At 39.9% G+C, this 14143-nt stretch overlaps 1 protein-coding gene across 1 annotated transcript in view; it reads left to right on the top strand.

Annotated features, from left to right (window-relative positions):
• Positions 1-14143, top strand: part of RNF123 (ring finger protein 123) — a 102756-nt gene that overhangs the window by 35660 nt on the left and 52953 nt on the right. Inside the window, exons 23-31 of the mRNA XM_032208505.1 lie at positions 63-255; positions 1033-1178; positions 1796-1879; positions 6843-6950; positions 8148-8325; positions 9945-10019; positions 10557-10644; positions 10863-10950; positions 11144-11228. Of these exons, the coding sequence (XP_032064396.1) occupies positions 63-255; positions 1033-1178; positions 1796-1879; positions 6843-6950; positions 8148-8325; positions 9945-10019; positions 10557-10644; positions 10863-10950; positions 11144-11228 (1045 nt within the window). The remainder of the gene's footprint in view (positions 1-62; positions 256-1032; positions 1179-1795; positions 1880-6842; positions 6951-8147; positions 8326-9944; positions 10020-10556; positions 10645-10862; positions 10951-11143; positions 11229-14143) is intronic.

Here is a 14143-nt window from a genome sequence, read left to right as displayed (position 1 = left end):
TCTCTCTCTCTCTCTCTCTCTCTCACTCACTCACTCACTCTCACTCACTCTCACTCTCTCAGCGTCCCGCTGCTGCATTGGCAATTGGGGGAGCCTTGGCCAGGCCCAGCTGGCTCAGTTCTCCCACTTTAGGGCGAGCTAACCGTTTTCTCAGTACTGCAGCTGTGAGCCTGATGACCCCAAGAAGATCACCAAGTTCCATAGAGAAGGTTAAAGTCCGTACATTGAACATGGAACAACGAACAGAGGAGGACAGTGAGTAATATATAACAGTATTCTGACAATAACAGCACTAAAGAAATTTATAAAAATATAGGTGAGGGAGGGGAAACCCTCCAAATAATTGCTATGCATGACTCTGCAAGTGGAAGCAAGTTTTCAATAGTCATTGGTTATGTGCCATTAAGTTTTAACTTTTAGCCACAACATAGATTTTAACCCCCATGACAATCTAGCTCTAATGTGTTCTTTCAAATCTGTTAATGATGCAAATCATTGCCACTTTAATTGAGCCAATCCATCTTGCTCTGATCATCCTTCTCTTTTCTTACATTTTTTCCCAGCTTCTTTTTTAAGAGAGCTGAGTGTTTGCATAATGTGTCAAAAGTAGGTTATGGAGAGTGTTTCATGGCTGAATGACAAGATTTATACCTCTTTTTAGTTGGTATGTGGATGTGTTATAAGGAACCCTATGACTAGAAAACAAGATGGTTTTGGAGTAGCAAGTAAAGAGTAGAAAATTGATGAGATTTAATTATTCTAACAAAACTGAAGAGGAGAAAGAGGCAAGGTTCATTCCTTTGGAATACAGGTTGAAAAGAAAGAGTTAATGGAGTGGAGTGTATGGAAGAATGAAAAACAACTGTAGACTTTTTTTCAATTTAGATTTAGTTTTAATGTAGCATGAATGAAATCATGATTAAAATATCAACATTTCCATTCAGAAAAGTATAGATCCTTTTTTTCACAATTAACAGATTCTTATGCTTAGCAGTGGCTTGCTTAGAAACTCTTCTTTGTTTTTTATGACAGTTGAAGGTAGCCGTGGAAATGAGGGTCTTCTATTGGGGAAACCTACAGAAGAGCCAGATCAACCAATAACCAAGAATTCTCTCCTGGAAATCTTGGACGGAATCGTCATGATGTACAACCTCAGCGTGCATCAGCAGCTTGGTAAGGTGAGCAGGATTCATTTTAGTGGAGTTACTAATTGTGTCTCACTATTAGAACTGGGATGAGAATTCACTTAATAAAGAAATGAGGATCCATTGGGAAAGGGTGGGAAGTGCTAGATTTGTAATAATGGTTCACCTACTTTTTGCCTCATGTTACGGTGACAGTTCCATGTTCTTTGATGTCCTTGGTCACCAAGAATCAATAAAACCATAGATATCTGATATTTTTCATTTGAGAAGCAGAAGCTGCAGAGGATCTTAAGCTCCAAGACTAGAAACAAACCTGGCTAGTAGAAAATGATTCAAAGGCAAGTAGGGTTTCAAGTGAGAAAGTAGCAGATGGAGGAAGTCACTCTGCTAGAGAGCATTCTCCAGCATATTGTTTTATTGTTGTTGGCAGCACCCTGTCATCAAGAGAGGTCTGTCACTGATTTGCAGTTCTCGCCTCAAAATATTAATTTTGCACTAGTAAGAATTGGTGCTGGGAATTCCAAAATATTGATGTTGCCGCTCTGATCACGTTCAGCATTTTTGTTTTACCTTTGGTAATTATCCCACCTTTGCCTTGAATGCCTTAAGAAATATCTAGCTGGTATTACTGACGTTTAATTGTATTTCAGATGGTAGGTGTGTCTGATGATGTGAATGAGTATGCTATGGCATTGAAAGATACTGAAGAAAAGATCAGCCGATGCCCAGAAAGGGTAAGAAACTCTTCTCTATGCTGCCTTTCCAGTTTGTTCTTTGGGAAAAGTGTATATCATTTCTCTAAGAATAATGCTTAAGTACATTTTCAGTTATTTTAGGTTCAAGAAAGAAATCAGAATTATTTTATGGAGCCTTTCTAAAGCATGCAGAGGCCATTATGCATTATTTCCACCCAAACAGGAATTGCTTCCCTTCTGTATGTCTTCATTTAGAATCATTCAAGTATTGAGTTCTATGTTTTACATATCCGGATATAGTAAAAATCATCTGGTCCTTAGTGGTTCTTAAAAGTGATAAATAAAACCTCAGATGAACAACAACATACGAATATATTACACCACTTTATTTTACAAAAAGAAAGACAAAATGGAGAAACTATGTGTGAAAAACTAAATACACCCTTTCAGCTTCATACCCCATAGGTATGAAGGGGCTAAGTAGTACCCTGTTTCCCCGAAAATAAGATCTCCCCAGATAATAAGCCCAATCAGGCTTTTGAGCGCATGTGCTAAAATAAGCTCTCCCCCCAAACTAAGCCCTCCCTGAAAATATTGCAACACAGCAGCAGCCATGAGGTGACCATGCTCGCCGCCTCCTGCACCTCAAAAATAATAAGACCTCCCCAAAAATAAGGCCAAGCACTTATTTCGGGGGTAAAAAAAAAAAAGACCCTGTCTTATTTTTGGGAAAACACGATAGTCTGGTGCTGCTAATCAAATGCCCTTGATCAATTGATCATCATGACATGTGATTACCTCAATAAAAGATGACGTTTTTAGGGGATTGCTGGTCTCTAGTATTGAAGTGTGTGTTAACACAATGCCATAGACATTGTGATCATAGACACAACGATCTTAGAGAAGCAACTGTTGCTGTCCATCAATCTGGGAAGGGTTATAAGGCCATTTCCAGGCAATTTAAAACCATCATTCTACAGTGAGGAAGATTATTAACAAGTAGAAAACATTGAAGACAGTTGCCAATCTGTCTAGGAGTGGACTTCCTAACAAAGTCACCCCAACGTCCACCTGTGCAATACTCAGAGAAATTGCAAAACATCCAAAAATTATATCTAAGACTCTATGGGCCTCAGTTAGCATGTTAAATGTTGAAGTTCATGAAAGTAGAATTAGAAAAAGACTGAACAAGTCTTTGATTTGTTTGGAGGGGTTGCCAGAAGAAAGCCTCTTTTCTCTCAAAAGGCAGCATGGCTTAGATTTGCAAAGTTGCATCTGAACAAATCATGAGACTTCTGGAACACTGTCCTTTGGATAGACAAGACCAAAGTGGAGATGTTTGGCCATAATGAACAGTGCCACGTTTGATGAAAACCAAACACAGCATATTAGCACAGACATGTCATACAAACCCTCAAGCACAGTGATGGAGGGGTGATGATTTAGGCTTGTTTTGCAGACACAGGACCTGGGCACCTTGCAATTATTGAGTCCACTAGGGACTCCTCTGCTGCCAATTACCTCCCACAGACCCATTAGATCTCACAGGGTTGGCCTCCTCTGGGTGCCATCTACCAGCCAATGCCACCTGGCTATTACCCGGGGGAGGGCCTTCTCTGTGGCAGCTCCGGCCCTCTGGAATGAACTCCCCGCAGGGATTCGGACCCTCACCTCTCTCCAGGCCTTCCGAAAAGCCATCAAAACCTGACTTTGCCGGCAGGCCTGGGGGTGATGAGTTCCCTCCCCTCTCGACATGTATGGCTGTGCGACTGTTGTCTACTTTTATTATTTGTATTTTGTCTTTTATGTTCCCCTTTTTTCCCCCTTGAATTGTTCGCCGCCCTGAGTCCTCCCGGAGAAGGGCGGCATACAAATAATAAAATACAAATACAAATATATCAAAGTATTCTAGAGTCCAATGTCAGGCCATCTTTCTGACAGCTAAAGCTTGGTCAGCATTGAGTCATCCCAAGCACACCAGCAATGACTGAAAAAGAAAAGAATCAAGGCATTGTTATAGGCAAAGTCCAGACCTCTGTCCAATTGAAATGATGTGGCGGGACCTCAACAAAGTGTTCATAAACAAAAGCCCACAAACTTCAATGAATTAAAGGAATGTTGTAAAGAAGACTGGGGCAAAATTCCTCCACAGTGATGTGAGAGACTGATAAAGTTATACAGAAAATGATTTAAAAATTCATGTTGTTGCTGCTAAAGGTGGTGCTACAAGCTATTCAATAATAAGCTGTACTTAGTTTTTAACATGTGGCTTCTCCATTTTTGGCTTTCTTTTTGTGAAATAAATGATGACAAAGTAGAATATATCATGTGTTGTTCATGTGAGGTTGTATTTATTTTTAAGCACTGCCAAGGACCAGATGATTTTTCCTATGTCTTGATTTGTAAAGTCATAGATCTTAAAGAACATGTACTTCCTTTTTCACTTGATTGTATCTCTAATTCTCTCTGAATTTTATATGAAGTATATTACACTGAGCATTAGCCAGGGCAGTTGACACCTTTGTATTTCATTGAGCATAACATACAATCTGTCATTGTGGCTGGGCTTTTACATTCTCATATTGCTATTGCTTTTAGGGGAAATATTATGCAAAGGCAAGAAATGGGGGGGAAATTAGCAAGGGAAATAAATTAAAGGCAGAAGATAAGGGGGAGGAGGAAATAAATATAAAAATCATTCCCCATATCCACATCTATATTTGGACTCATTTTTTACTCTCTCATCTTATTCCTAATCATTCATTTGTGTCATCTAGCAATCCATTTTTCCCGAATCATATTAAGATTGTTGCATAATTTTTCACAAAGCTGTGGTTCTGTCACTGTTGCCATTCATTGCACATAACATGTGATTAACACTTATGCATTTCTAGTTTAATACAATTGATTTTGTGCCATCAAGTCAATATTACTCGTACTGATCGCCACAGGTAGATTTCTCTGTCATGATTTGTCCCTAACATGGTCCTTCCAGTGATTCACTCATCATCATTGTAAATGAGTCCATCCATTTTGCTGTTGGTTGTCCTCATCTTCTTTTTCCTTCTACTTTTTTCAGCATTTCACCTTCTGCCTAGAGGTGCCCTTGTGACCTCTAGGCTGGAATACTGCAACGTGCTCTACATGGGGCTGCCCTTGAAGAGCATCCGGCGGCTTCAGCTAGTTCAGAATGCGGCCGCGCGAGTGATTGTGGGTGCACCTCGGTTCGCCCACATAACACCTATCCTCCGCGAGCTGCGCTGGCTACCTGTTGACCTCCATGTGCGCTTCAAGGTGCTTCTTACCACCTACAAAGCCCTCCATGGTAGTGGGTCTGGGTACTTGAGAGACCGCCTTCTGCCAATTACCTCCTTGAGACCCATTAGATCGCACAGACTGGGCCTCCTCCGAGTGCCATCTGCCAGCCAGTGCCGACTGGCAACTACGCGGAGGAGAGCCTTTTCTGTAGCTGCTCCGACCCTCTGGAACGATCTCCCCGTGGAGATTCGTACCCTCACCACCCTCCAGACCTTCTGCACAGCCCTCAAGATCTGGCTATCCCGTCAGGCCTGGGGGTAAAGATTATAATTGCCCCCACCCGAATGTTGAATGAATGTTGCTCTATTTTTAATTACATGTTATGTTATATGTCATTGTATGTTTCCCTCCCTATATAAGTTGTTAGCCGCCCTGAGTCCCCTCAGGGAAAAGGGCGGCCTATAAATAAACTTATTCCTATTCCTATTCCTTCTCCAGAAAGCTAAGCCTTTGCCTATTGTGTCCACAGTACGATAATTTGAACCTGACTTGAGTGAAATCTCTGGTTTCATTTGCTCAATTATCCATTATATTATCCATTATGTTTTCTATGTATTCTCTGGAGTTTTCGCTAGCACAAAATTTCAAAAGCATTATTAATTTTTCCACTCTTCTTGTTCAATATCCAACTTCACCTCTATAAAGTGTCACAGGGAATGCCATCACCTATACCAGCAATGGCAAATCTTTTTTGGCTCATGTGCCAAAGCAGGGGGAAGTGACTTCCGGTTTGCTCGTAGGGTCATTTTTCTCCTCCGGAGCCTTCAAGGAAGCCTCCGGAAGGTCCTTGAAGGCTCCGAAGGGCTTAAACTGGCTCTATGAGGAAATCGGAAGTCCAGTAATGGCGAACCTTTTTTGGCTCGCGTGCCAAAAGCGGGGGGAAGTGACTTCCGGTTTGCTCGTAGGGCCATTTTTTTGTACTCCGGAGGCTTCAGGGAAGCTCCTGAAGCCTCCAGAGGGCCTCTGGAGGGTGGTGGTGGAGACTGCTTTCACCCTCCCCAGGCTCCTATAAAGCCTCTGGAGCCTGGGGAGGATGAAAAATGGCCTCAAAAAAAGGCTAAAATCATCTTGCCAGCACGCGTGCGTGCTGGCCTACTAACAGGGCAATGCCTCACATATCCTGACAAATGGCTCCACGTGTCACCTATGGCATATATTCTGTGGGATATTCTGATCCTCGTAGGTATAGATATGTCATGGCACTTGAATATCTTTTTCAAGGCCACCTTAGCTGCTGCACCAAGTGATAGGTTGCAGTATATTTCTTGACTGCTTGTTCCTCTGCTGTTGAAGATTGTCCCAGTCATACTGAGAATTCTTTTTTTTCTTTGCCATTGTGCCACAAATACATCCAAAGCCCAATTTTAAAGACTACCTTATAAGCCAACATACTGTTGGCCTCTGTATCTTATCAGCCTGATATATGTGCCAGATATATACTCAAAGCTATAGGATCTTAATAAATCAATAAACACGTCCTATATATCTTACTAAGAGCTGTGAGTATCTATTTTTTCTAGCTGCCCATCTATTCAAGAAAATGTAGGCGGTGAACAAACACCAACTAAAACCACATTGAGGCAAATAAAAACACTAATGGCCTGCCCTCAGTACCTGGGGAATTATAGTGTATGTGTAATCTTGAAAACCGGAAAAGATATTGCTTCTTCTGTTTTCAATTCAGAGAAGAGATATCTGTGAAGAATTAGTGAAGAGTCAAAAAGTTTTTTCTGAGAAGCTGAATCACTTGAGTCGCCGACTTGCTTGGATCAATGTTACTATTTATTCAAAGGTGAGAGAGAATGCACTTTAATTCTAGAATGCCATGGTTAAATCTGGCCCAGATAGTCCAATTCTAGTGTAAAGAAAGTAAGAGAAGTTCTACTATTCTTTCCTGTGTTTACACACTTTATTCCTGCAAAATTATCTATAGAGTTTATATTATGAAATAATTGTGCACATTAAAAATGAACTGCTTTTTTCATTTAGTTTAACCAGAACGTTTTAATGTAGGATAGAGCCGAGGTGGCGCAGTGGTTAGAGTGCAGTACTGCAGGCCACTTCAGCTAACTGCTAACTGCAGTTCGGCGGTTCAAATCTCACCGGCTCAAAGGTTGACTCAGCCTTCCATCCTTCCGAGGTGGGTAAAATGAGGACCCAGACTGTGGGGGCGATATGCTGACTCTGTAAACCGCTTAGGGCTGAAAGCCCTATGAAGCGGTATATAAGTTGAACTGTTATTGCTATTGCTATTGCTATAGGATATTCTTGAACGCTTCTGTTACTTTAAAAGTTACAATTATATCAATCCAGATTTGTATAAATGCCATAGGTATCATAAATGTGACTTGTTAGCAGAAAAAAAACAGTAACAGGCTACTTAGAGTTTGAAGTTTTCAAATTCAAGCTGGCTAAGGATTCCCCATTAACAAAGTAATAAAAAGGTGACTTCAACCAACCAGCTGGTAGATGAGAGACTAATCATTCCGTTTCCTTCCCTCTTTTATTTCATCTCTGTGCTGGCTGTGGAAGTAAAGATTTTTTTTGCTCAGTGATTAGCATGAAAAGTAAGTGAGCTGGATTAGAGGGAGTGGGGTGCTCAGTCTCTCCACCAGTCTCTCTCATGCCTACCTGGCATTCTTGGTCACCTATGACCCCATTAGATGGATACATATTTAACTTATAAAAACGTTCTAATCTTTTTGCGTGTATATGTGTTTTCAAGTTAGAGTTAATTCCTGGTGATTGCCCAAATTAATCCCTGCGGTTTTTTGGCAAGGTTTTTTGGAAGGGATATCTTCCCTTGCGTCTATCCCTGGGCTAGGAGAGAATGTTTGGCCCAAGAGCACCAGCTGACTAAGGCAAGACCAGAACTCATGGTCTCCCAGTTTGTAGTCTAATGTACAACACCAAATTAGTTCTAATCTTTTGCATATATACTTTTTCTGCCACTTGAAGTACAAATTAACTCAGAATTCCCCCTCCACAGGAGAAGATGCAAGATATATACTGGTTGTTACGGGTGTGCATTCGTACAATTGAACATGGAGACAGAATTGGCTCCCTCTTCGCATTCATGCCTGAGTTTTACCTGAGTGTAGCAATGAATAGCTACAGCGCTCTGAAGAACTACTTCAGTCCTGTAAACAGCATGGAAGAACTTCCAGGTGACGATATCTTTAAGCAGGAATGTTTATATTTTGCATGCAGAATCCAGCATGGGTAAGAAAAACATGAGAACACAGAATCTGGCATCTGGCACCAACTTCATTTTTGCCAACAAGCTTTTTTCCTGCTAAAATAAACACACCTGTGTTAAATTACCCTTATGGAAATGGAATGAAGGTTCTCCTGAGATTCAAAGAGCCTGTCTTATGGTGTTTTGAAGGCTCTGATTACCTGGTTCTTTGACTAAGCCTTTGGTGAGAGTGATTGAAACCCTCTGTGCTTCTTTTTCCCTATCCAGTTTTGCTGTCTCTGCAATCTTTATTATTTTTGGTTTTCTTGGTTTTTTTCCCTTCTTTTTAAACATGTTTAACAATTTATAAACCACCCAGAGGTGCTGGAAGTCACTATTATTATTGATATGCAGACAATATGATAGAGGTTTGTATGATAGGGCAATGATATTTTCTCAGCCATCTGAGGTGTCCTATGTTTCTTATGCAACACACGTTACGGAGGTAATGCCATTCCAAAATTCTGGGTCTGATAATATTTTCCTTATTTATTTTCACTTAAATAAGTAAATAAAAGTTACCTCCTATCCCTTCCTGAGAAGAAGGAAAGGTGATAAAAGATAGGCTTAATAAATATGGATTTCTTTTCCTCGGAACTTTTTCTTTGTTTCCCATTATTGAAATGGAGAAAGACATTAAAAAAATCTTAAGGTTATTTCCTTTCTAGAACTGGAAAAAGTTTCTTTTTGTTCACTTTTTACAAATGTCTTTCCTCCTTGATTTTGGATTCTGTCATGTTTTCTGCAGTTAGGAATTAATGTAAAATTTACCTCCCTGCTTATCAAATGCTACAGTATGTAGAGATATCTCTCACCACAGACTACTGTAGATTGGAATTTTTTATGCACTCTGGGCCTTGAGATTAATTAACGCAAGATGATTTGGACAGATTGTTCTGGATTCTATTTGATGTTCCCATTTTCAATGTCTTGTATGCGTTCCTCTGCCTTAATGTTCTTCTTTGTATTTCACCCCAGTTTTGGAGTAACAAGTGTAACCATTTTCACAATCTAACACACGGGATAGCTGAAATTCTCTCTTGAATGTTTGTTGTCAAGTATTATTTTTAAATAAGAATATTGTGCTTGTTTGAAGACTCTAATGTTATGACAGGTAGCTGGTTCTGCATGGGATTGCAATGTGTAAAAAAGTCAACATTACATAAAATATGTTACGTCTTTATTGCAATAATCCAGAAATACACATAAAGCTTTTCATAAAGTGTCCATATAAATGGAAATGCTATTCCTAAAAACACATGCGTATATCCAGGAAAATCTACACTAAATAAAATTAGTTCAGTATAAACATCAGTCATGTGTTTGCATGACAAATTCGCCTTGAATGGGGAAAGACGGAGACTTGCCCTCCTTTCTTTTTGTTTTAATCATGACAATCTGGATTTCTGGTTTGTTTCCCAGGAATTCAAAACAAAGACATAAATAAAAAAGCTAATTGTAGACATCTGTTCTATTGTACTGGTGAAAATGTAGGTGCAGAAATTTTCTATGCATTTGCGGTCTTTAGTATTCTGAACTTCTTTTCAGGCTATGAAGATACCTTGATGCGCCTCGCTGCCATTTTAGCCAAGCATTTTGCTGACCCAAGAATTGTAGGCACAGGTAGGTCGCTTTTATTTTAAGGGATGTCTTAAGTGCTAGTGGGGAGTGGGGAACTATATCCCAATTGATTAGTGGCAGTGACAGAAATAGTAGAGAGGATCGAAAACAAACCTGGGTGGAACCACTTGTTTCCCCCCCCCTCTTTTTGATCTCTTTTTGTGATCATCTCTTTCTTTCTGGGATGGGAGAGGTAATTTTTGTCAGAGATTCTTACTGGGGCTTTGAAAAGGACACTGTGGGTGATCTGAAGCTCAGTAGGATGTCCATGATGGGCTGTGGAGAATAAAAACTGCAGACTAAATTCATGGTTATTGAATGTTCTCTGATTTCCTGTTGTCATTTTGGGAATAGCAATGGGGGCGTTGTTTCTTTTAGAATTTCAGTCTAATGCAGAATGAAATCATTTATATCTTGTTTATCCCTTTGTCTTGGTTTCTTGACTACCTCCCATTATTTCAGTAAAAATGCATTCTCGAAGCCAGAGTTACAGTTAGATTTTCTGTCTCGTTAAAATTCTGTGTTATTTTTTATATTCAGACATTAGAGACTCCCTAATGCAAGCATTAGCCAGCTACGTTTGCTATCCCCACTCACTTCAGGCTGTAGAGAGAATTCCAGAAGATCAGTAAGTGTTTGGTTATTTCTTCCCTGAATAAAATTGTATGTCCTAAAACAAGTTGCCTCTTTTCTTCCTTAAGTTAGGCACAAGTTTTGTAACTCCCTATGGTTCTTGCATGCATGAAAATGGCCTCTTCTACTTTTTTGCATTTCATTTCTACTTCTTCCCTGCCTTGTATTTCTCTCCCCCTGTTGAGGAGCTGATTGCTTGTCTTATTTTGGCAGACGAATATCCATGATGAGGAATCTGCTGGCCCCATATGAGCAAAGACCTTGGGCACAGACTAACTGGATTCTTGTACGACTGTGGCGTGTAAGGATAGATTCTTCCTTTATTTCTCAGCTGGTTTAGCAGGGTCAGGTTGCTCTAAAACCAGCAGGTGCCCTTTGCATGAATTCTCCTATTACTGTTTGCACACACTTATTTCTGGTGAGAGAGTCTCAGATTTTCTTGTGAAAAGTAATGGAACCAAGCATCCTTTCCCCCCTCCCCACTTTCCCTCTAGGGCTGTGGATTTGGATACAGGTACACACGGCTTCCTCATTTGCTGAAAACCAAACCGGAAGATGCCAATCTGCCAAGCTTGCAAAGTGAGTGGGGAATTGGGAACAGGAAAGTGTTGCTTTCCCCCCTTTCTGGTCAATTGTTGGTTCTAGTAGCAAGAGAAAACAGTTTTCTGGTATGAATATTATTACAGTTATGCCACATTCTGGCACTTTATCTGTTACTACAGAGGTTTAACTGCCATTGCCAAGCAGGTTTGACAACTGGAAACTCATGATGTTTAGTAGTCTAGATATGTTGTCTCTTATTCTGGCTGAAGCCCTTCCTTCTTCGTGGCATTTGTGCTGTTCCCAGATCAGCTTGCACCATGTGATCAAACATGGTCATGTTTATTGGGTGGCAAAGCCAATACTTTCTGCCTTTCCTCTGGTTCAGACAGAATTGCCAAGAAAGCAGTTTGATGATGTGAATCTTAGAACTTTGAGGGAGACATTTATGGTGTGGTGAGAACATTTGCTTCGTCCTAATGCTATGGAGTTTTCTTTGGTCTCCATGGAGGTTAAGCTACTGAGAGGCTACAATTTTGCTTGTCTTTAGAAGTGAGCAGATATATGATGTGTCAGTTTTTCTGAACTTTAGAAATACAAAATGTGCAGAACATAAAGTAACAACAAGGAGGAAAGTTTGGCTCTGCCTGAGTGCCAGTTTCCATACCCTTCTTTTGGTCAACTGGGAAAAACAGATTAGCATGCTATTTTTTGACATGTTTAGATTAGCAAGAGAGAAGATAATTGTAGTATTTTTTTAAACTGTTTGTCCTCCTGTTCAACTCCCTTTTTTTCTATTTTGCTTCTAACACTTTAAGAAGACCTCAGTAACTATCATTCCCTCCATAGTTTTTAGCATGTCACCACGTACAGCCTTAAAATTAGTGTAGTTTAGTGGTGGAATACGATCAGAGCAAATACAGGTGGGCAAAGTGTAAAACATTTTTTTGATTTTCCCAAGATTATAAATTAAACAGTAACATTAAATGAATGTAAAAGACTAAGATTGTTTGGGGCAAGTCTTCATTAGGAATGCTGTAGACCTAGAAGGCTGTGCCCATCCCTACCCCCTTTAAGGAAATGGCCTTTATCACATGTAATTCTGTCATGCACTTAGACAATAGATTAATATTATATAAAAGTTCTTTCTTTTCTTCCTTTATCACATGGTGTTCTAAGCTAAGGCTGTTCTCCATAATTACCACATTTAGGACTATTTTGCAAAAGTTCTTTGGAAGTTTGAGAAATTGTAGTTACAAGCTGTAGGGGGAGCTTTGGTTTCTCTTTTATAGCAAACCAGAAACATGCTATAAAGAGCTATTCGACATCAATCTAATTTTCTATTTTAATAGTTGCTAATTTAATTTGGAAGGACTGTATTATTCTTTGCTTACTTGAATCACACTTGTGAGATTAGGTTGATATAGGTTGTTATTGTGTTAACAAAGAAATAAATTCCTCCAGGTTTTAGATTTGGCTGCAAACGTGTTGATGCTGAGAAGCCAAGGTTTTAGGAATTGGGAATGTTTAGCCTTGAGAAAATATATATGGAGGGATAATTTGATTCCAGTCTGTAAGGCCAAAACCTGCTCTTTATGCCTATAGCATTCAAGACATGAAATTATAGATTTAACCCATAGTATGGACACATTCTGGTTGAATGTTACTAAAGCAAACATACTACCGGTAATAGCAATTTGACAGAGAAATGATAGGCTGTGCTTTGTTAGGTCTGTTAAAACAAGAGAACTATCTGACCAGAATGTTTTCTGTTGGGATTCCTACACTGTATATAATCCTTCTAGGACTTGCAAGGTGATTTGCCATATAAAGATGTCTTTAATACTCAGCCTTTTATGCTCAGTTCAAACAAAAGTCTCAAACTCTGTAAAGTAGCATACAACCTTTGCTTTTTTTCTAAACATTGGGATGAGGTGCTGCTTCAGTGTGGTTGCTCCTTTTTTAGTTGCTCCTGAGCTCCAGGCAAAACTCCAACCTCCAAGCAGGACTTCCCCCAGGATATGCTGCTCGCCATAGCTTGTGGTCCTGGCAGTTGAGTAATAGTCCCCTCTTGACCGCTTGTAAATTGCTGCCAATCTCCAGACGTCACCTCCACTTCCCCACTTCCCCGTCTGTATGCCTTTGCTTATCATCTTTCCTGCTACAAGCCCCCTCCCTCCTCACTTAGTGTCTGCTTTTCTAAGCTAAGAACCTGGGTGGGTTGAGGCTGCTTCTGGACACCAGCATGTTCTTGGAAAATGTCAAAGTATAGCTCAATTATCACAAGCATCTGCAACACCAGCTTGGATGCCTGGGAATAAAGTTGTGCATGAATGTATAAACTGTATGAGGGAAGTGGGCTAGATAAAGTTTCTGCCTGCCTGCAGCTGCTTTTCCAAAGTGCAGATAGCAACCCAACTTCACTCACTCAAACTGCACTGAGAAGGGACTGGCTTAATGGTCTAAGTGGCTGTTTCCAAGTCTGAGCATACAAACACATCTGTGCATTTGATAAGAGTATTTGAGCTAATGAAAAGAGTAATGATTTCTCTCCTTTATGTACGGTATCTGAGGCATAATTTTTCTTACAGTCATTCACAGAAATCATATAAAGCAAAATTAAAAATTATTTATCTTGCAGCTCAGGAAAAAATGGCAGCAGTAATATCCAATTACTCTCTCTTTAAAAAAATCAGCATTTTTCATCTGTATACCATAATTTCTTTATTTCTTGGACCTAGGAGTTATTTCTTTTATTAACTTTGCTGTTATTTTTTCAATGGTAAAAAGGGTCCTTCAGCAAGATCTCTCTTCTCTTTGCTTTGCTTTAGACAAGTGGGCAGTTGTAAAAGAGGCTCAGCCTTTGGAAACTAGAGTAGGAGGGTAAGACAATGTGATTGGATATCCTGAATGATGATATCCTAAAAGTTGTATTAATGTTTATGGTGATGACA

This window comes from Thamnophis elegans, chromosome 2, assembly GCF_009769535.1.
Source record: "Thamnophis elegans isolate rThaEle1 chromosome 2, rThaEle1.pri, whole genome shotgun sequence".
Lineage (NCBI taxonomy): Eukaryota > Metazoa > Chordata > Lepidosauria > Squamata > Colubridae > Thamnophis > Thamnophis elegans.
The sequence above is the reverse complement of the archived record's forward strand: the minus strand, read 5'-3'. Positions and strand labels throughout refer to the sequence as shown.